Source organism: Oryzias melastigma, linkage group LG7, assembly GCF_002922805.2.
Source record: "Oryzias melastigma strain HK-1 linkage group LG7, ASM292280v2, whole genome shotgun sequence".
Taxonomy (NCBI): Eukaryota; Metazoa; Chordata; class Actinopteri; order Beloniformes; family Adrianichthyidae; genus Oryzias; species Oryzias melastigma.
This window is the reverse complement of record NC_050518.1, coordinates 5,392,700-5,414,870: the sequence shown is the minus strand read 5'-3', so window position 1 is coordinate 5,414,870 and position 22,171 is coordinate 5,392,700. Positions and strand designations below refer to the sequence as shown.

The 22,171-nt window shown below is 37.8% G+C and overlaps 1 protein-coding gene across 5 annotated transcripts in view; it reads left to right on the top strand.

Annotated features, from left to right (window-relative positions):
• LOC112159569 (neural cell adhesion molecule L1-like protein) overlaps nt 1–22,171 on the top strand; it is a 67,191-nt gene extending 45,020 nt beyond the window's left edge. For 2 of the 5 annotated variants that reach the window (XM_036212667.1, XM_024293728.2), the window contains exons 21-28: nt 2,602–2,806; nt 3,007–3,129; nt 4,566–4,748; nt 10,374–10,487; nt 11,041–11,202; nt 11,407–11,538; nt 13,050–13,110; nt 20,735–22,171. In XM_036212667.1, the coding sequence (XP_036068560.1) occupies nt 2,602–2,806; nt 3,007–3,129; nt 4,566–4,748; nt 10,374–10,487; nt 11,041–11,202; nt 11,407–11,538; nt 13,050–13,110; nt 20,735–20,927 (1,173 nt within the window). In that variant the 3' untranslated portion in view covers nt 20,928–22,171. Of the gene's footprint in view, nt 1–2,601; nt 2,807–3,006; nt 3,130–4,565; nt 4,749–10,373; nt 10,488–11,040; nt 11,203–11,406; nt 11,539–13,049; nt 13,111–13,292; nt 13,363–20,734 lie in introns of all 5 variants that reach the window. The other 3 variants (XM_024293729.2, XM_024293730.2, XM_024293731.2) reach the window with 3 other exon arrangements.

Below are 22,171 nucleotides of genomic sequence, written 5' to 3'. Positions count from 1 at the left end.
AGCTGGACCCAGGTTCCAGCTGCTACAGTTCGAGGTCATCTCCAGGGTTATGAAGTAAGTTTACTCTGAAAATGGTTGGGGAGTACTACAAACATTCATTCATTTTCTTAACCCTATATACTCTTTGGCTTCACTCGGCTGCTGAAGCCTGTTCCGGCTACTGTTGGTCGCCAGTCTGTCTTTGTGATACCCATAATATGGATTCAGAACTAAATCTGCAAACAGCCTACCTTGCTTATTTTTTCCCTGTTTTCTTGTAATAACATCTACTATCACTCTATGACAAGAAAACAACTTTTTTTTCTTATGATAATGAGATAGAAGATGCCGTTATCATGAGATAACATATTTAATTATCTTGGGATAATAAGATAACAAAAAATATCGTTTTCTCATTTTTCTATAATCCACACCAACCTGTCAGAGAAAATGTCGAATACCAGAAGAACCACTCAATTTATAGTTAATTAGTTCAATCGTGGTCTAACTCGGACGGAGACTACGCTGATGTCGTCGGTCATAAACAATTTCCAAATCAGTCATTTGAGGAGAAGGTTGGCACGGCTACAGCTGCGCTCGTAGTTGCAGTTCAGTGATTCTGTGGTTGTTATCAATTTCATCAGTGACCAGATGAGGGTACCAAGCCGTTCTACATGGTTAGAGGATGACGCATAGACTGCCTATCACTTGGCCTGTTATCACGAGAAAAAGACTTGCTTATCTTGATTGCAGATTTCGTTATCACAAGAAAATGGGAAAAACAAACAAAAAAACAAGGTAGGACTTTTTCAGCTTCTGTAGTTCAGTGATCAAGGCTTAAAATGTAACACAACAGGACAGTTGGAGACTGACTCCACTCTCAGCCCAAAATGCAAAAAAGGGGGAAGGTTGAGTGGGGGAGGGGTGGTGTGGATCTGTGGTTGACAGTGGGGTTAGTTTGAAGTTACATACTTGGTCTTCAATATGCATAGTGATAGATTCAGAGCTAAGCGTTATCAGTTTTACCACAGAACTTTCAGTGGAGGTTGAGGATTTTTCTCCTCCACCTTCTCCCGAGGACCCATGGTCCAGAACCTAATTGTTCCGAGCCGCTGGCTCAAGATGCTGACTCAGCAATGCAACAGTGGGGCTGTAATATGAGTGTTACGAAATGAATCAACAATACCAGCGACAGGGGATACATATCTCGACATAACACCTGGCAAAGCTGAGGGTTTGCAAGATTAACATGTCTGAGTGGTAAAATGACACTAGCATCATAGCTAATAAAGGTTAACATATTTAGCAAACAATTCCAAGTGAACAGAGTTTTCTGGATTCAATGTCCACATGCACTCAACCACTGTTGCCTAACTTCCAATTCCCCTGGAAAGTTGTGCAAGCCAGTAGATTTTTGACAAAGGCAATACATCCACGAGCCATGCTAAAGCTAATGGCTCACCATTACAATTACAGTTTCAAAGACGGTGCTTTATCCTGGAGCTGTAGAGCAACGGACACAAAATTTCATGTTGGATTTGCATCAGTTGACCAATCACAAAATTCAGCTGTAATACATTATTTCTACCTGTAGGGGGTTTAGATGATAATTTCAGAAATGAAACAAGTTTAGCCCTTTTTAAGCCCAATTTATACAAGTAAAAAGATTTATTGTTGCATTAATTAATTAAACATTTGAAATTCATATACCCCTCTCCCCCCATATTACTATTCAGGGATTTCATCCATTTTACATTTCCAGTTAAATCCATTCTGATCTTCCATTACAACTTTAAACAAAGAGTTATTAATTTCCAATCTTTTAGTGGTTCGTATAATAAAGGAAACATGCTGATCGTTTGACTTCATAACAGTTTATGTTGGGCGCCACATTGAATCACTTTCAGGCTTCCAGACATCTGCTATTGATGAAAGATTTTTACACTCAAGCCTTTCTAATCATGTTGTTCACACTACAGCTGAGCAGCAAAACTGAACTGATATGTGATTGATATTGGTTGTAAAACATGGGTCAGTGTAATAAAGTTACGTGCACACAGAGACGCCTTGTGTACCTGAAATTTCATTTCAGGTCTCATCCAGGTTGTGTCTCTGCTGTTATTTATGCTGTCAATTTTCTTTATTAGCTATCCTTTTTCAGTAAAATAATGACGCTGTCTTGGAACAAATGTGCACCATCTGCTGATGACAAACCCAACAAAGAAACCTTCTCTTCTTCTGCACACATAGAGCTAAAGTTTTGCTTGCACTTTGCTTGCTAAATGTGGCCAACATTTTTAAAACTTGTGTAACTTCAAATTTAGTCTAGGATAGAGTCATTTTAGGCTTTTATCTATTTAGGAATCACATTTTTAAATTAAAATGCTAGTTTGTAAAGAAAATAAATATCTGAAGACAACAGCAGGTACAAACAGGTCTTTGTGGTGATTTAGGCATGAATGTAAACATTTTTCCAATGTGTTCACTGGTGAAATTTGTATTCTTATTCACAATACTGGAAAAGCTACATTAGTGGCAAGAAAAAAATATCGTCAATTGAAGAGTACTATAACTTTCTTTTAGTCTAGTTGCTTACCATTATCTATGTTTCATATTTCATAGGTTCAGTGGGTGAGAACGAGAAATTTCCTGGATCGAGAGAAGACTTTAAATGAAAAGCGGTCGGAGTCTTTTCCTGGAAACAGGAGTCACGCCATTGTGGCAGGGCTCAAACCCTACTCAGAGTACAAACTCACTGTCAGGGTTGTCAACAAGAAGGGGAAAGGCCCCATGAGTGATCCTGTCACCTTCACTACTCCAGAAGGAGGTAAGCATACCACATATCTGTTATGAATCTGTGCTGCACCATGAGTCAAACTATAGCTCCTCATTGTGTTGTAATACTTTGAAACTACTTTGAAACTTTTCAAGATATTTAAGACTTATTTGTTAAAATATTGCTGTAATGTGTGGTATTTATATATTTGACGGCACAGTAGACTTACAAATGTTACTTTACTTTCAAAGCACCAGGATTGCTGCCCACCTTAACCGCCTCAGACTGCAGGGCAGATTCTATGCTGCTGGTATGGGGACCACCTCTGGAGACAAACGGCATCCTCTTCGGCTATCACCTCCAGTACCACCTCTGTATGTACACATTACACATTTCACTGCATTTTTTATTATTATTATTATTATATGTTTTTATCTGGGCAGTATGGGTGCTGCAAAAGGAATTTACTGTTAGTAGAGGAATAATTCTAAAGGAAATAGAAGCCAGAGAAGTAAAGAGAATAAAGAGGGTGGTGTTTTCACTACATAAAACAGCTTAGGTTGTGATTTTTACGTCTTAAAACCTTCAAAAAAGTTCACCACTCTTTCTTTTCATTTCTGTTAACATATTAGACAGTTGGTGGCACTGTTTGACACCAAACACTCCACTGCGGTCCTCAACCACTGACTTATTACAGGCTACCTCACTTTGTGTGTGAACATTTCCCCCATTGTTTCTGATTACATTTTTGCACAGATTCACATAACAAAAAATAAGTAAATGGTGTTTGTGCATATTCTGTAAATTCCATTGATATTTTTTTTAGTTCTGAGTATTTCCTTATGCATCGCATACTTGTGTACAGTTCGGTTGAAAGAGTAAGCGAGGGGCTTTCACTACACTCAGTTTTCAAAGCCTGAACTCTCTTTGGCTGACATTTCTGAGGTCTTTTGTGAGAGCTATGAAGGCAAAGACAGCCCTGCTGCCGCCTCCACCTGCACCCACGGAGTCTGGCCAGCTCTTCAATACACCCTGTCCCCTTCTCCGTGTTTTTTCCTTTTCAAATCAGATGTCAGACTTTGCAGCTACTCTTACGTGTACAATCAGTGGGTGTTAGTATTTTATTTTTTCTGAGCTTGATTTGAATCACTGCCTAACTTAAGAGTATTCAATGCATTGTTATTGGTTGTTCCATGAATAAAAAAGAAATTGGTGTACTGTCAGTGCAGCCTGCTTGATTTCTCACCAAAAAATGGGAAATATGCAGTGATTTTTACAACACCAATACATCAATTAAACAGTGTTGAAACTCAATAAATTATTTAAATAATAACTGACTGTTTTTAGATTAAATTTGGGACATAATACTTGATCTGTTTTCATGTTTTTTTAGAAAAAAATCTTGATTTATTTTTCAGATTTGTGTTTTTTTATTTTGTTTCTGCAGCTTCATACTATAATTTATATGTTTGTTACAAAACAAGTTTAATTTGCTATTTTTATTATTGTTTTTTTCCTGATCTCTAATCTATTTGACCTGTTTCCACCCACATTTTGTTTTCATTCTCCTGCATTTCATAATGTATTCCTCTTCAGTTTACCTGTCACGTCTTGTATTTCCCATGTTCTCCTTCCGCATGAGCTAGCTTGACATCTCTTCGCCTTTCTTCCCCATCAACCATTGACCCCTCTACAGTTGTGTTCCATTAGTACACACTATGACCCAACAATGATGACTTTTTTTGCCGTTGATTTGTTGTAAGCTCCTTCTGAAATAAACTGACCTGACATTTTTTCTCCTCGTCTATAGTAAATGAGAGTACGAAGGAGGTGATTGATTCCCAAGAGATGAACATCACCGGAGCTGACATCACCCAGTGGCGACTTACAGGATTAAACTCGGGCAGCCGCTACCGCATTCACCTCAGAGCCTGCACTAAAGCGAGTTGTGGACCTCCACAGTCAAAGGAGGGCGAGACTTTACCTACACTGAGTGAGTGAATTTCTTTTTGCCAGCAGAAACCCCCCTCCCAGTTTCAAATCCCACCCAAAGACTGCTGGTTTGCAGATAAAGCCCTAAAAATGTGCTCGACCTCAGTGGCTTGTCGAGCATGAGTGTCTGTCAAACTGGTTTCTAAGCATCTTAGATTCAGGTGTTCAGCAGGGTTAGTGTGCAGTTCAAGGCTTGTTCAACATTTCCTTCCTACATCTGACTTTTCCTAGTTAAGATTGCATTTCTAGCTGGAGCCTAACATTGTTATTTTTGAATGATGGGACAGGTTGTCACTCCATCACCGGGCCACACAAATAGACGTAAAAGCATACATTTATTCCCAGAGACATTTGAAAACTCAAATTAACTGATAGATAAAACATGGTTTTTGACAGACCTGAATTTAGCCAGCACCAGTGTGGGGGGGCAGGGAGATTATCAGATGGGGCAGTTGTGGGTGTGGTGAGAGTTTAGGTTGTCATTTCCCTCTGACCCCCTAAAAAGCCAAGAAAATGTCTTATAAGTCTTATGTTGAATGCTCTTCCTGACAAGAGGACCTGGTGGCAGACAAGATGGCAGCTGGAAATCATTAGCCGGAAACAACGATTCCACAAGATTTCAGAGTTGTAGCTTCTTTAAATAAAACTTTTTAATGTAAATAAATGGTGTAGTGTTCAGGATTAGCTTCAAATGTGTCAGAAGATGGTGAACATTTGATTAATTTCATAAAGGATATTCAGCTTATCCTGTCGCAGAGTAAAGCAGCTTCGCACCAAAATACAGCACTTCACATTGATGTAAAGTGTTGCGTATCGGTAAAAAGCCGCTATAAAGTGTTGCTCACCAGCTAAAGGCTACTTTTTTCTGAAGATCAGCGAATTAATGTTGATCGTGTAACCCGAGCTCCCAAGGCAAGAATTACGGCTCTGATGCGACCGCCGGAGTCTACGTAACTTTAAAAGTGAGAGAGGAACCATCCACTGCATACAATCACGTCTGACCTCTGCGATCCGGCCTCTCTGGTTCTCCGGTTCTGTTTCGCTGGGTTCAAATTTTCGAGCCGCAGCACTTTTTGCAAAGTTGGAGCTATTAACGACCTAAATTGTAATAAATGACGGGTTATCGTGTGAACCTACGTGAGTTCAGGGTTTCGCGAGGTCGGCTGAAGATCCTGCGGCCATCCAGTAGCCAAAGGGAGTCATCTGCTGTAGCTAGACCGCTTCTGCGTCGCACCTGAGCTGTAACGCTCGTTCTGGCTAGTTCTGGACTTCCTTTCCGGCTGATGATTTTCAGCCGTCATCTTGTCTGCAACCAGGTCCTCCTCCTTCCTGACACTATCCTCTGCACTTACCGGGCTTGAGACCGGCACAAGCAGGATACTGGTTAAGACTGCATGTGATTATTTATATTTTCCATGTACGTCTGTTTATTTGTCCATCTTTCTGTCCGTCCAGCCTTACATTTTATATTTTGGTTGTTTTTTGTAAGGTTAATTTTTATTTTTTAGTTCATTATGGATTTTTGAGAGCCATCATATTTTTTTTGGGAGGGGGCAGTAAAAGCTACATCCCGCCTTGATTTTTTGGCATTGGGAGGAGGTTGGTGTTGTAGGAAAAAAAATCCATAATTGCATAAAAGAGCCCATGCGCACGTCACACAGAAAAGCACCAGGTGATCGGGCTCCACGCCATGCAAGCCATTCACCATTCAACCATTCAACCAGAAAATCAAAAGCTTTGCATCTCAAGGTCATTTGATTTTAGATTTTATGTTGCATTTGAACCATTTTACCAGTTTTTTTTCTTAGTTTTGTGAATAATTAAGGAAGTATATCCTTAAAATCAGTGTTTAGAATGTAATTATGTTAACCATCAATGTGTAGCTATTAAGAGCAGGTGGAATTGGTTTACAACATTTAACTGGTTTGGATTAGACAATGAAATAATGATTACTATGCTGCTGCAGCTATTCTTCTGATGTGCTCTTACTTACTGGTAGCTCTTAACCACCTGTGACTCCTGTTGTGTCTTCTTCTAAAATTTGAAAGGTCATGATAACCACAAACTGCTAATCCTATTGTTAAGGTTTGTGTTGTTCCTCAAATTCAGCCAAATTTAACTCGAAGGAAAATGAAAATCACATTTTAAACAAATTTGTCAGTGTGGAGGAAATTTGCATGTCCCAATGAGCTCTGGATATGCAAATATCAGGGGCGTAACTTTATTCTGGTCCCTGGATGTGTTTATTCCTAATGCTGAATTAACAACGAAAGAGGTTTCTATCAAACAAAGTTTGGACAACCCTATATGTGTATATGAATCATGTGTGTGGCAACATAAAACGCTTCCCAAAGTCCACACAAACACAGAAAATCAATTCTCCATGCTTTGACGGTTACACATGATTTTATGGATCTTAACCTCAAAGTAGTTGTGAATCTTCTTCTGTTAGGAATAAAGGTTTGATTACACACATGTAATAATAGACCATTTTTCTTGGAGCTGTGGAGAGATGTTTTACATGTTAGATCCAATTAACAACAGTCCTGTGTTTTAAAACATAAGAAAAGTTACGAAGGGTCACGTGTTTCAAACAAAGGACTTTGAGTGTCTGTCCGGAATGCTTGCAGACTCCGCAGGGGTCGACCTGCTGGAACCAAAAGATCCTTTGAAGGTGACAGGTTGAAATTAACCAGAGTTTGGAATGTGAAATAGCCAGGGTTCTGGCCAGGTTATCACGAGTTTAATGACTTAACATCCGAGTGGGAAATAGAGGTTTTAGACAACTTTATTGCCCCTTCTGGGAGAAGAACTCTGTTATCTTGAGAAGAGGCACTCCAAATAAAAGTTGGGTGACCAAAGGGTCAAAACAAGTTATCACAGTTGTTTCCAAGGGTGGAACGCTACAATTGCATTTAAACAGCACAAAAATCAATGTATAATTCACGTATTGTGTGACATGTATATAAAATTGGCCGATCTTTCACACCTCCAGCAGTCTATACCAAGTGGAGGTCTTCCACTCCCCCTGTCCGACTTGTCTGGTGAGAGGGTCAGGTCTCTCGCTGCTGTCCAGTGGCGCACAGAAGGCAGGTCGCGTGATGGGGCCTAGTACAGCAGACGGGGATGCAACTGTGGGGGGTGGGGACCCCTTTTCGGCGGGGGTCCCTCCACTGGTGGGCAGCTAGCAGCTGACTTAGAACTGGTGCTAATAAGGGGAATCAGACTCTGTAATTAGAGAAAAGCATCACGAGGGTCCGTTTGGGTGCTGATCATGGTGCTGATCTCGCTCAGTGCTCTGAATGTCAAAGGGAACCAATTCAATGAGGTTTACGTGCTCTTTGCGTGGCTTAATCCTACTTCTTCTGTGGTTGTTTCATGATAGATCTGGGAAATTTTCACATAAAAAAACACAAATCGTCTCCCTTTTGTCCACATACATTCACATATGGCCAATTTTCATCCATCCAAAATGTACATAGTGGCTGTGTGACAGGCCTAAGTCTTTGCCTTTTTATCATCATGTTCCGCATGAATTATCATAATTTTATAATCATCACTGTAGCTCTCAGTATGTGTGGCACCTTTTTTTGTACAGAGGGGTGAAACAATAATATAACATTTTCTTCCTCTTTATGATAAAAAACGACTTTTCCATCTTTAGCTGTGAAGCTCCGCCTCTTTACATCTGCAGATGTCCAGTCTGAAAGCCATTAGTTGCATTGTTTGCAGATGTGGTTTAGCACGGGCTCCATAGGCAGATAAAATAGCTGTTTCAAAGAGCTGCCCTCGGGACATGTTAGTCACAATGCAGTGCAGAAAGATTTATGGAGCCCAGCAGCACACAGACAGCCCTTCTTGAATCAAGGGATAAAACAGGCAGGAATAGAGTGACACAGAAACAAAAGTAATCCATACAATTTATGGAATGTAGCTTCATTATTTATCTTTTTTTTTGGACTAAATGAACTCTAATTCAAAGGAAAATATATAACGATCTAGAGAAATTTCAGACAAACAGGTTTGTGTTTGTGTGTGTCAGTATGTCTTTACCCTAAAAGTGTATAACACGGAGAAAACTGAACCACAGAAACAAAATACAGAAACACTGTTTGAACCAAAAGAAACTAGAGGATGAAAAAGTTAGAGAATCGCTAACAGCTAAAAAAGAACAGAGAAAAATTGCTTTTTTTTGCCATCAGATCTCATGAGATAACAAAGCCGTCAAGGCAAAGCATGCTGCAAACTAAACAAAAAAGCACAAAGGAGCACATACCTCAAAAGTAAAAAAAAAAAAAAATACTCCTCCAGAGATTAAATTATCTGCTTCCTGGCACAGCATTTGAACACCTACATTGTTTTCAGCTCTAAACTTGCAGTGGGATTTTTCTCCAAAAAGTTAAATTTAAAGCCGGAAAAATCAAGCTCTGATTTGATGTTTTCTGTGATCAGCACGGCATGCAACAATCACTGCAAAGAGTAGTTTTTTTTAAATATGAGATCAGTCGGTTTAATACACTAGAAGACAAAAAAAAAAAAATAAACTTGATTTATGAGGTAAGTTGCGGTTCGGTTTCATCTTGTTTGATTATCCCTGTTTTGTGAGGGTTTTTACAGCCTAAAGCTAGCTTTTGATATTTCTATAATCTTTGGTTGTAGTTAATTTTCTTTCCTTCCCCGTGAAAATGTGTCCCCCCATCTCCAGCTGTGGCCCCTGCCTCAGAGCAGCATATATCACCACTGGCAGCTGATAGTTATTCAGCATTGCAGCGCTGCAAGAGATAGACAAGGTTGTTGGTGTGTCACTGTAGCGTGCAACCAGTTGTCGCCTTGGCAAAATTTAGCCTTTTATGGTTGTACAAGTACAATCTCCATGATTCCTGAAGGCAATTTTAGAAAAAAAGAGAGAAAATGTATTTTTTAAAGCAACAGTGACAGCCGTGCTTTCCATTTGCAATCTGGATTTATCGAGCAGTGCCTGCTTCAGTGGTGTTCTGCTGCAGAATATGTTTTAGTTGGGCAGTTACTCCCAATCACACATCTTTCCCACTTCCATCTCTGACTTGATGTAGTCTATAGAGCTCCCTCGTTGCACCCTACAGTAGAGGATCTGTCAGAAATTCTCTGTTTTTCCCCTTTCAGACCTTAACATCTCTGTGTTTCCACCTCCATCCCATGCTATTTCTCTCCTCCTCCTCCTGCAGGTACACTCCTCACATGCACAGCCTGTGATGCTCATGTGATCCCATCTTGATACATGTGAACTTTCAAGTCACAATAGGATTTGACATGCGGAGTGGTTTCAATCTGTTCTCATATCTCCTGGTAGTGGGCGGGTTGTCAGGAAATGCCAGCTTTTGTTAAAAATGAGTGCAGACTAGATGTCAGTCTTGTCTACAATCTATACATCTTTTCTTTATGAACTAAAATCCAACTCTTCTCAATTAAGTCAAAGGCCCAGACTTGTCTTTTGAACTGTCGCCTTAAAGGGTTTCTGTAAGATCCAGTTCTCAAGCTGCGGGGGATCCTATTTGCCTTTACTAATCCTCTTTTCCTGCTTTCCATCTCCTTTTCTCTCTGCCTGCCTGACTTTTTTCTCCCCTTCCATTTCTTCTTTCTTTATCAGTTCCAGCCCTGTTGAACATAAGCTCTTATGTGAGTGACACCTTTGCCAAAATCAGCTGGACTGCCACAGAAGAGCAGAGGGAGTTGCAGCTTTATGTGGCTTATATGAATAACCGTAAGCTACTTTTTTCTGTCCCCACCTTGCTTTATATTTATGGGAATTTGAGTGACACATTTGCAGAGTTTTGAAGCGACATTTGAAATTCTGCATGTTGGAGCTGTTGAAATTTCTTTCATGCAACAAGAAAGTGCACCAATTTAACAAGGATTCTGCTATGGAAGCAATTAAAGACCCACTCCAACTGGTGTTTTAACATGTTCTTGTAGCAGTTGATGGAGAAAATATTAGAATAAAACTACATTTGAATATCTTATTATCCAAATTGGGGTGAATCTGCTGTACAGCCTTGATATTGCTCGCCATTTTTGTTGTGAGGGGCTGCAAGCTAGTGGTAGAGAATGAAAACAAAGGGATGATGGGAAATGAAGGAAGGCTTACTCACCAACAGTCCCGCCCACAACTATCTGATGAACTCCTATAAAATGACAGCTTTTGAAACGTCCTAATCATAATTAATAGACCATTCTGATTGGAGTGGGTCTTTAGGAACTTTGTTTTTGTATTGCTGCTCAAACAAAATGCTCCCTGTGCGTTCTTGGTTGTATAGGTGATGGTAAATGGCATTTCTCAGAGGCTATAAACGTTTCTCAAAGTTTCCACATCATTGATGGGCTCAAACCTGGGACGAAGTACACTGTACGCCTCATGGCCAAGAAACTACTTGATAATGCTAGCTTTTTCGAAGATGTAATCCAGACACAAATCAAAGGTGAGGGAAAATAGGTCGCTGTCAGTAGTGTTTAGAGCTGACATAGTGCTAGGGTTTTAGTGATGATAACATTAGTTTAGATGCTAGAATTGTTTGTTTTTGAACTCTTCAAGCCTGAGAAAATACAGTTTTGTGCTATTAAAAATAAAATTTTAGTTCCAAAAAGAAGACTAAAATCTGTCTTTTAATATTTATCATTTTCAGGTAAGATTGAAGACCCAAAGGACGCTTCAACGACGGGCTGGATTATAGGGACCATGTGTGCTTTGGCCCTGCTTGTCATTGTTGCACTCATATTTTTTTGTCTAATGAAGAAAAAAGGTGGCAAATATGCAGGTAAGCTTACATGTTCTGTTTATGAACAACAAGATTTGTCAGCTCAGGAATGTGATCCTTGTCAGCTAGCTTGAGGACATAAACCACGACTTTCCTCTAAAAAGTTTGAATTTATTTAACTTCTTGTGAATGTCCAGTACATCCATCCCTCATTTATCCTGGAGGTTACATTCCAACAATAACCGGCGATAGGTGAAATCAGCAAAGTGGGATTACAGATGTTTTAAGGCTGTAAAACTCCTTTCTACACACTTAATACAATTTTCTCAGACAGATATTAATATTTTTATAATTTTCTCACTTGCTTAAACTCTCAAAGTTCAAATTTTGTAGAAAAATAAATCCCGTTGTATAAAATGAAGGTCGGATAGCTATCAAAGATCTTTATAAATATGTCAAACTGAATGCATTCTGTTCAGGAGGCACAAAGGAGATTGATTGACAAGGTCAACAGCTAATCAGTGAGCTAAAAAAACATACAAAATTGCACAAAAAAAAATCTGAAAAACAGAAAAAAAATGAATTGCAATGTGGCGTGGGATCACTGTGGTTTTACTATAATAGGAACAACAGCTGCAATAAAACTAAACTGCAACATAGTATTGGAATTAGGACTATAATTACGGTCTAGAATAATGCAAAATAACTTTCTCTGTAATTGTCCTTGTAATTATTTCAGCGGCTGTTGAAATTTAAGAAGAAAATAATAATAATTTACCGAGTACTGTCCTGCCATACATTTTCAAATTAATCTATTTTTAATCCAACATATATACTTAATGTGAATTTGGTTATTTTCATTTAAATTTGTGACATTGTGACACAATAAAAGATCAAAATTTAATTTTGATTATAAAATACTTCCAACCTTTATTTTTAAACCACTGAGGGGATTTTTGGGGATTTTAAACAATTAAGAAGAAAAAAGAATAAAACAATAGATTGAAACTGCAATTAAAAAGCGATTCAAAAATGACGTACTAATTAGTTTGTGAGTAATTAATCATGATTAACGTGATAATTTGACAAAGTTCCCATGTGGAATGTTCCACTCTTCCCATCCCTTTCCTGTGCAAAATGTATAAACTTCTTTCAGTCATAATTATGTTGCTTTGAGTACCTTTCTGTCTCTTTCAGGAACATTAATTTACACCATCTTTTGACAAAAGACTCCAACTATTTATTCAGCTTTATCTATCACCTCTTTGTTGGTCTAACTCTTTGTTTGACCTCCCCTTTTTACCATTCTGGTTTTCTTTGTGTGCCAAAATACCTTAGACCTCTTTGCAGATTCCCAGTGGGAAGAGAAAAGACTTGTGCTGAAATGTTTACTTTAAAAGTGCAGATACTGTTCTTTGTTTCACTTTCTAAAAAAGTTCAGCTTAAAGGTTGTTGTGGGAGATTGATTTTGGAGTGTGTTTGTATCTACTAAACAAGTATGCATGTAAGCAAAAAAAAAAAAATCCCCAAACTTTCTGTTTTCTTTTACACTGACCTTGCCATTTTTGCAGTGAAAGAGAAGGAGGATCTCCACTGTGACACGGAGTCACAAGGAATGATGGATGAATGCAGGTGAGCTGCACGCCCACACAGCATGGAACAGCTGTAGAGCAGAAAAGTGATGATATAATGAGATTTGTTTTCTTCTTTCCTGTAATCCATAACACTGTATTGATCTCAACATTGTAAGTTTAAGTTTGAATGTATTCTGGATGACAAATATCACAGTAATGTTTCTCTTCCCACTCTATAAGCAAACCACGCATTCATGAGTTTTACCAGGATCAACCTGGAAGCCCGTGTTCTCAACATTTAACGGGATAGGTAACACACGGATTTAGATTAGATAGTTTGCAGATCTTAGCTTATCTTAGGCTTTATTCCCATTTAGTTATATGCTTTTACAACTTTACACCTTGGAGGGTTTGTGAGTGAGTCTCCATGTTCCCCTAAAGCCGTAGTCACATACTACTATATGGGGGGTGGAGCCGTACAGATGCTGATTTTTGGGTTGTCTGGGTCTGTAGAGGATCATAGAGAAGAGTGGCCCCATCTTCAGAGGAGGGAAGATGTGTCTTACATTGAAGTCAAGAGGTGTCATGAAAATGGAACGTTTGATTCTCGTGTAATGGAATTTTGAAGTATATGTAGGGATAATGAAGGTTACACACACTTATGATGCACGCCTTACTCCACACTCTAGTTGTTAGTGTGTTGCACGTGTTGGTGTGATGTGCTTGTTATTCACCTTTCATCAGGGCTCACCAACAAATCAGCACCATTTTTTGCTCATACTTTCTTCTTCTTCTGGAATAAGATGTAATGCTATAGTGGGATTGCCACCTAGTGGCCAAACTGAAACACCCTCTAGGAGAGCCAGAAAAATTGTTGGAGCTTCTCCGTTTGAGAAACCATGTAAAACTGTATTGTTTTAACAATCTCAATATTATTCAACTAATACATTTTACAGTATGTGAACTGTTGCAGATTAATATGAAAATCTAAAAAAACTTATATTTAGATTATTATTGTATTTCTAAATGAATGTGTCGAAATGTGTAAATTGAATTGAGAGGTTTAGAAGAATCGAAAAAAATTGGAATAGAATCGATCCAGGCAGTTATTGATGACACCCAGCCCTAGTTTCATTTCATATAAAAATACCTTTTGTAGTTTTTTTTGTCATCAAGTGGGCGAGATAGCTTTTTTGAAATCTATTGATGCTCTATAAGTGCTTGTTACTTATTTCATAAAAAAAATATCCTTATTTTTGCAAAAGCCTTCCCCTGGTGGTCATTTGTAGATCCATTTGGCTGATACTTTTGACTTCAGTTTGCCCAGACAGAGCAGGAACTTTCTCAAGAACAATAGATATGTTTGATCACTTTGGTAATGGAGCTTCAAATGAAATAAAAGAAGTTGGGACAAAGAGTGGTACAACAATGCAGCTTTGTTATTACAAGTTGCATTGAAGCTCTAACTTTAAATAACAATCCGCAAATTGTATCTTTTACCCCCATATTTCATTTTTTATCTGTATAATTTCAATGGTGCACTCCAGAGAAGAGGTACCTTTAAAGTGAGGGAAAAGTGGCTCTCTGTGGAGCACGGAGAGAAATAGATAAAGAGATGAAGAAAAAGTCATGGTGAAACAGAACGGCTAAGGCGACCCTGGAGACCACGCTCACAGAGCACAGCCTACAAGGCATGGTTGCTTTTTGGTGATAACAGTCAAGCATTCATTTCAAGGTAGTTTTCTTCTTCTTCTTCTTTAGGTACATTACTTTAGAGAACCAGAATAAAATGATAAATCCTACACTGTCTGGTTGAAAGTAGCCCACTAAAAGTGTTCAATATTGTTTGTATGACTTATAAAACACCAAAATCTACAATATATACATTAATACAATAAATATCTCTGAATTTATACTTAAGAAGTGCTGTCTTGGCTTCCACTTTTAGCTTCAGATTGAGATTTATAAACATTTAAATCTCAAATGCATGTTCCATGCAGCCTCTGGGTGAAGCCCCTGGCTCTAAGTCGTTTGAGCTGTCTGGGTGTAATAATGCCTCCATCACTATGCCTTGCATGAGCTGATGTGGTTTATTTCTTTCGTTTTTTTGGAGAGCCTTTTCAAGGTAAAGTGGAGATTATTTTCCACAAACACTGGCTCGAATAACAAAGCAAGTAAATAAAGTTTGTCTAAATTGCTCTTTTTATAAAAAAAATGTAAATTAACTTTGGCAGGAGGTTATAAATACAAAAAGAAAATAAAACGGAATATAAAAACATTCTAAAAATAGAAAATAAAACAAAAAATAAACATAAAATCAAACTCATGGAAACAGAAAGACAATAAAATCATCAGCTGTCTTTTTAAAATCACTCCCGTCTTTATGGAGTACAGACGGTGGCAGAGCAGTCCATATTTGGGAGGAGTTTTCTGTACTTAGAGGAGACAACCAATAAAAACCAACCTGAAGATCTGAGAAAAAGAACAAAGTTGAAAACCTGTAAAAGCTCAGAGATGCAATGAGTCGTCTGACCGTAAGAACCACTTTAGATGAATTTTAAATCATCTAGAAGCCCATTGTTGGTCCCATGTGACACGTTGGGAGTTGTGGACAGTCAGGGGTGTGGGTTCGTTTTAGCTTTAAAAAAGAAAAAAGTCAATTGAGTGTGATTTAAGCAAGAGAAAATCCAGCATGAAGAACCATTGTGATATCTTTCTTAGTTAACAGTTACATAAGTTGCTCATCTTTTGGCCTATCCCGTCAGCAAATCAGCTTTCACTGAATTCTACATTTGGTTTAACAGAGAGTTTTACATCAGAGATCTTCCTGATACAACTCTGTATTTTATCCGGGCTGGGAACAGGCACAGGGAAACTAGGGCGCCCCCGGTGGCTACACAGTAGCATGAAGGGTGAGGGGCTCACACAGCTCATTGCAACCCCTGGGAAACCCCAGTTCCCCAATTCTCCAGTCCTACACACAGCCAACAGCCACTATGAGATAACCAAAAACTCTGCTTTGAGATATTTTTCAGCTGAAAATAGTTTTATAGATTACTTTAAATATTGAGATGAAGAAGCTTTACTGAGCTGAACAAAGAACTGTCAGCTGTACCATTGTGGTTTAGAGTCAAGAATGGTGTTTTATCAAATGCATCTGACAAAAACTGGGTAAATTTTGCACTTAGATAATGATTGATGCTGGGCAGAGAAGACTACTGTACTTTAGAAAAGCTGGGGACTCCATTAGATGTGAAATAGTCATCAACTAATAACAGGAGGTCAAAAAAAATGAAAGACTGTCCTCAACATCAGAAAAAGAAATATTCTTCATTGTTTGGAATAAAGCAGTGATGTCCCTTTATTGTCATTGGATTTAAAAAAGATCATGTATCTGTCAAGGACTCATCAGCAGCAGGATGAAAAGAAGAAGATGGTGGAGGAATGTTTGCTCAAACATCTCTTATCCTTTATGGATTAGCAAAAAAAAAAAAAAAAAACCACAGTCGTATTCATTGCAAAGAAATTGAAAAAGCTATTCAGATCAAAATAGTGTTTTAGCATGTTTTTGTGGCATTTTTATAATAATGAGGACATGTATAAAGAAAATTAAGCTTAAAATTAAATTTCGGAGTATCTCTCTATTCAAATTTTTTTCAATCAGGAGCAGACAAAAAATATTGTTGGATATAGCTTGTAGCTGTGACGTATAAACTTAAATTAGGCTAAAAGCTTCATTCTGATGCATCCACTTGTAGACGACTAGATCCATGAACGTCTCTGTTCTCCTCATACGTCCGTATAGCTCCGATATTGCTCCAGTAATGTTAGGTTGGGGGTGTGAGGGGCTGTAAGCTAGCAGGAGAGTGTAAACAAAGGGATGATGGGTTGTGGGGGCAGGCTTACTCTACACCAACCTATAAAATCTGTCCTAGAAAAATGACAGATTTTTTATACTACCTAAAACTGTATTAATTTAAATAATTTTAAAATTGTAAAAAAAAAATCAAGAGATAAAGCAAATGGATCTTTAAGAATTGAATTTAACAAAAAGCAGGTCCTAAAGTTTATTTTAAATCATTAAAAAGTCTCTTAGTTGGAGTTTATGAACCTCCAGATGAGATCATTTACATAAAAGCTACACTTCATGGGCAGTTTCTCATGAATGTAGTGTGAATGTTGAATTTTAATGTGGGCCTAATTTACTGTAAAAAGCTGATTTTCATTAGCATTACTTATACTATTTACCACTGAGGACAACTAAAGAGTGACTGTTAAAAGACTGAACAAGACCATTAGCATCATTATTTACCGCTAACACATGGGGTTTAATCAAAGCCAAAAACCATTAATGTCATCCTCATTAATTATTTGTCTTTTGTCTCCTTTTTGGAATTCATACAAAGGAGCGTGTTACAGACGCAGCTACGTAAGCTCTTTGAACGCACATTCACGAAATTCAGAGAAAGACTTCTATTACTGCTTATAGAAATTGACTTAATTTCAGAGAAAAAGAGGCTGACCTAGATTCAGAGAATGGGGTTGAGGTGAAACTGTTAGCATTTTTTATTTTAAAGAGTAGATGAAAATCAGGGAAATTATTATTCTCAGATGTATGTTTTGTGTTTCTTGTTTATGTAAGTTTCTCTGTATCTTTTTTACTGCTTGCCAAAAAGAGTAGACCAGAGAAAAAAGTGAGATTTATAGTTAAAAAGAAGAAAACACTAATACTGTGATAGAACTGTTGGGTCTTTTACACATGTTTTTGTGAGTCAGAGCAGATTTTTACTCCAGCTGTCTGCTTAAAATGCTTGTCATGGTTGGTTTGCTGAGGTTGTTCACAGCACTTTCCCTCCAGAGTGCCCTTAGCTTTACTATGATGATGTTTTCCTGGCCTGGACCTGTGCTCAGGGCTCTCTCGTGCCCCTTGAATCTCCAAAGGCAATAGACCGCTCTCCGGTATGCCATGTGTCTGGGGAGCTTACAAGTGATAATTAAGCTTCAGATTATTTTCCACTAAGGGAGCTGTGAATAACATCTCTTCCCCTTTGTCCACTTCAGGTACAGGGGATTATTGCTTGAACGTTTTTTCTTGATGAATCTTTGTGTTTTACGTTTAGTTTGGGATGGCAGATGTGCAGAAGCGCTCCCTCAGATATTTTTAAACAAATTTAGCAACCCTTAACAATGAGGAGGGGAGGAGGCCAGATGGTACTTGAAATTTTCTGGCGGCAAAGCAAATCAGCTTGGTTCAACGGTGAAACAAATGTCATTACTTTCTGTTCAGTGATGTGCCTCTTCATCACTCCTTACCTGGTTGTAAAAAACGAATGACGATTTTATTTTTTATACGGAAACAGCTGAGACTGGGATGGATCCTGACCATAGCGGAGTGAGCCGGGGCTCTTCTGCTCTCAGCTCCGTCTTATCACTGTATTCAAAGTCACTGTGGGCGGGCTGAGGCGGCTGTGGCATTCCACTGCTCTTTGATAACAGCCACTTATCGTCAGGCCTCTAGAGTCGTCAGAGAAAGGACTATTGATAAGGGCTGAAATGCAGACCCTATGTGGCTTGCATGGGAAATATCCTTATGAAATAGGATAGATAAGATAGGTTATTAAAAATCACTGTGAAGGAGACCCAATTTGTAATCTAAGTTTGCACCTTGGCTCTTTTCTACAACCCTGCTCAAAGGACTGTTTGTGCTTGACACAAGTGTCAAGTGGAATGTGACTCTAATGCTATGTACTAAACGGGCATTCTTGAACACATGTGGTGTTCACACTGGACTATCACAACCCACATAGACTCTTATTTGAAAGGGGCTTAGTACAAAATATCAAAGCGTCACGAAATTTACTCCATTCCAATTCATGAAACACTTGATGTCACAGACTATAATTCCGGCTTTAATAAACCACAAATGTTAACTCCTTTTTCATAATCAATTAATTGAAAAGGACGCCATCCAGACATTACTACCTAATCAGAGTCCCTGATTGGTCAAAGAATATCTGGTTTGACTTTCAGTTTGTGTTCAGTGGCCGCATGTTTTATACGTAGAGTCTGAAAGTGGAATTAAAAGCTTGTGTAGCGACGCATGAACGCGAATGCTTTCAACACAACCCGCAACGCATTATAAGTGGCATTTTATAATTTTGAAATTATATAAGAATTGTTCATTGTTTGGTTAATTTCCATTTTGGTAACTTCTATCAGATTTATACATTTGTTTGGAAACAAATTGAATGTTTAAACAGTTTTTGTTGTTTAGAACGTGATCGCATACACATCATAAAACGCATCTTTCTCCTGCACATGTGCACACTCCAACAAAATGGGAATATCCTAACAAGCATTTTCAAAATGAAATAGTATTCAACTAAATAAGAAACTATTCTCACAATACTAAGACAGAAAAATGATCCTTATTGTTAAAAACATCTAAAAAATATCTAAATTAAAATAAACGTAATATTTCCAGGAAGTAAAATAAAACATTTATCAACGTAAATAATTATCTTCCGCGATTATCTTCTTCAGCATATCAGGATTTTTTTTGGCTGCTTCTGAGTGAGCTGATGCCATTTCTCCATGATGGGGCAAAAATCTGCAAATACGTGAAACAGCGAATAAGTGGATTAACACTGTAATTCATAGAACATGTTTGTGATTTTGTCAATGAAGATAGACGGAGAAGGAACTCTGTTATTTTACTGTGAGTTTGACATTTGTCCATATGCTTGAACATTTGTGTTGTCCATACTTTAATTAAAAAGCAGAAATGAAGGAATAGAACAAAGATTAACCTCTACACACGCATGGTTGTGGCTGCTTGAACGTGAGTTTCCGAGTTTGGTGTGAACGTAGCATCAAGGTACTGTCACGCCTGCACAACTTAAGATGAATGGATGTCACAGACACCTGTTTGTTTGTGAACATACTACAGTTTGTGTCAGAAATACAAAACAAAAAAAGGCCATTTTAAAAATCTAGCTTAGGAAGCTGGAAAAAGGACAAAGAAAATACATCTAATCTTTGGGGTCACCCTTTGTCGGTTGGCGAGATACCTGAGAGCTGGCTGGAGTCCAAGCTGTAAATTGGCATCTAATCTCCTGCCGCTCTGGAGCCCTTGGGAATACCAGGAATGACAGGCTGTTTGTCTGGGATTCCATATGTCCCAACCCTCCCCTCCACCTTTCGCCAGTCACAGTCTTCACCCCCAGCCTACCCCATCACACACACACACTCTTCACATCTCCTCACTGCACCCAGACAATTTCCATAGCTGCTGTAAAGAGATTTGAGATTGCTTTTGGAACTGGAGCCTTGGCAATTAGCAATTAGCGAAGTGATTGTAGAAAGCCCTCCCAACTCCCGTTTTGCTCCCTCCCTGCTGTGCTGCCGGCTGCATGTGTCCCTCCCTGCATCCTGTTGTGATGTATAAAACCATAAGAACTTATTTTGTAATTGGAAGTCTGTTTCTGTTTGCACAAAAACTATTCACCAAAAGTTATTTAAGAATACCAGATTTTCTGCTGCTTCTATGCGTAGCTTTTTTTAAAATTAAACTTAAAAAAGCATAAATATCTGGAGCTGTGTTGTTAACTATAGTGAACTGAACATATGTACGCTTCTGTTTTCTGCTAGATTCTAATGCCTTCTTTTATTGTTGATACCAGTGAAAAAAAGCAGCAGAAGGATTGCACTTTCTTCCCCCTGGATGATAACAGCGTTTTAAACTACACAGAAGAAGACGACGACGACGCATTCAACGAGGATGGATCTTTTATTGGAGAATACTCTGATCCAAACCGCCGCAAAGGATCATATGAATCCCTCGACATCCCTAGATTCAAACACACTGCAATATAATTTTTTTATCTGCCTCTTTGATATGCATAATAGTTCTGACAGACAAAAATGTGAAACAAGAATTTAATTTGGGAAAAAATCTTTTGAACTGGAAAATGTTTTTGAAAGGACACACATCTTTAGTTGAGCATTTGGGTCTGTGTATATATTGTAAAAAAATGATTGTAATAAATTTTATGATCTTTTATATTGAAAAATACTTTAATACTATTTTTACAAACTTTTGCACAATGAATCAAATGTCAGTTCAGTCGTGGTTTGCACTGCAGGATGTTTATATTTACCAAGCTCCCTGTCCAGAGGAATTTTCCTGTTTGTGATAAAATATTCTGTCTATTGGTCTGTTTTTTGTGTCTGCAGGAGTTTGGAGTTCTTTCATTTACAAGTTTTACCAACATTTGTGGGATTTTTTTCACGATAAAGATATGAATGTGTTTTTTAAAACTCAATTTATTTTCTCTTTAAAAAAACGATGAAAAGAAATAAACTTCAACAAAATTGGATTTTGATAAAGATGTTTTAGCAGAAGGGAAGGGCATTAGACTTTTAAGGTTTATCATAAAATCTGAAACACACCTGAAAGATAACATTGAATCACTGAATAAAGAATATTTTCGTTTGTGTTTGTATATGCACATCGTTTGTTCCACACATTGAGCTCACACCATTCTAAATATGTCTTTTTTTAATACATTTTTTTAAATTTGTACCATTGTTTCTTTTTTATTTTAATTAATTTATCTTTTGCTTATTTCAAATGAGTTATCTTCAAACAAAACATAATGAGTTGTGGATACTAAATTATTTTTAATGAATAGCAAAAGAAAAAAATATTTTTGAATACATTATTCATATCTCCCTATGGATAATCAGCAGAATAAAAACAAGGTTTAAAGATCAAATATGAAAGTTATAATCACTCAAAGCCAAGATGGAGCACATTTTTAAAAAGAAGAAAAGAAACAGCCACATTTAGTTCAAGGTTATGCACCTTTAACAAGTAAAAAAAAAAATTATAATCAAATGTCTTTATAATTTTGCTTTTTATTTTACCAACTTATTCAATCAAAAGTTAATCATGTTCTAATGTATTTACTGTAGAGGCTTCAGATTTTAGTAACTTTTTTTTGTTGTTTTAGTCTCTGAAGTAAAATTTTTACTCCTCTTGTATTAAAACTTATTTAACCAAAAGTAAATATTAATCCCAATTCTGACATAGTTGAACTATGGTACTTGGGGTAAAA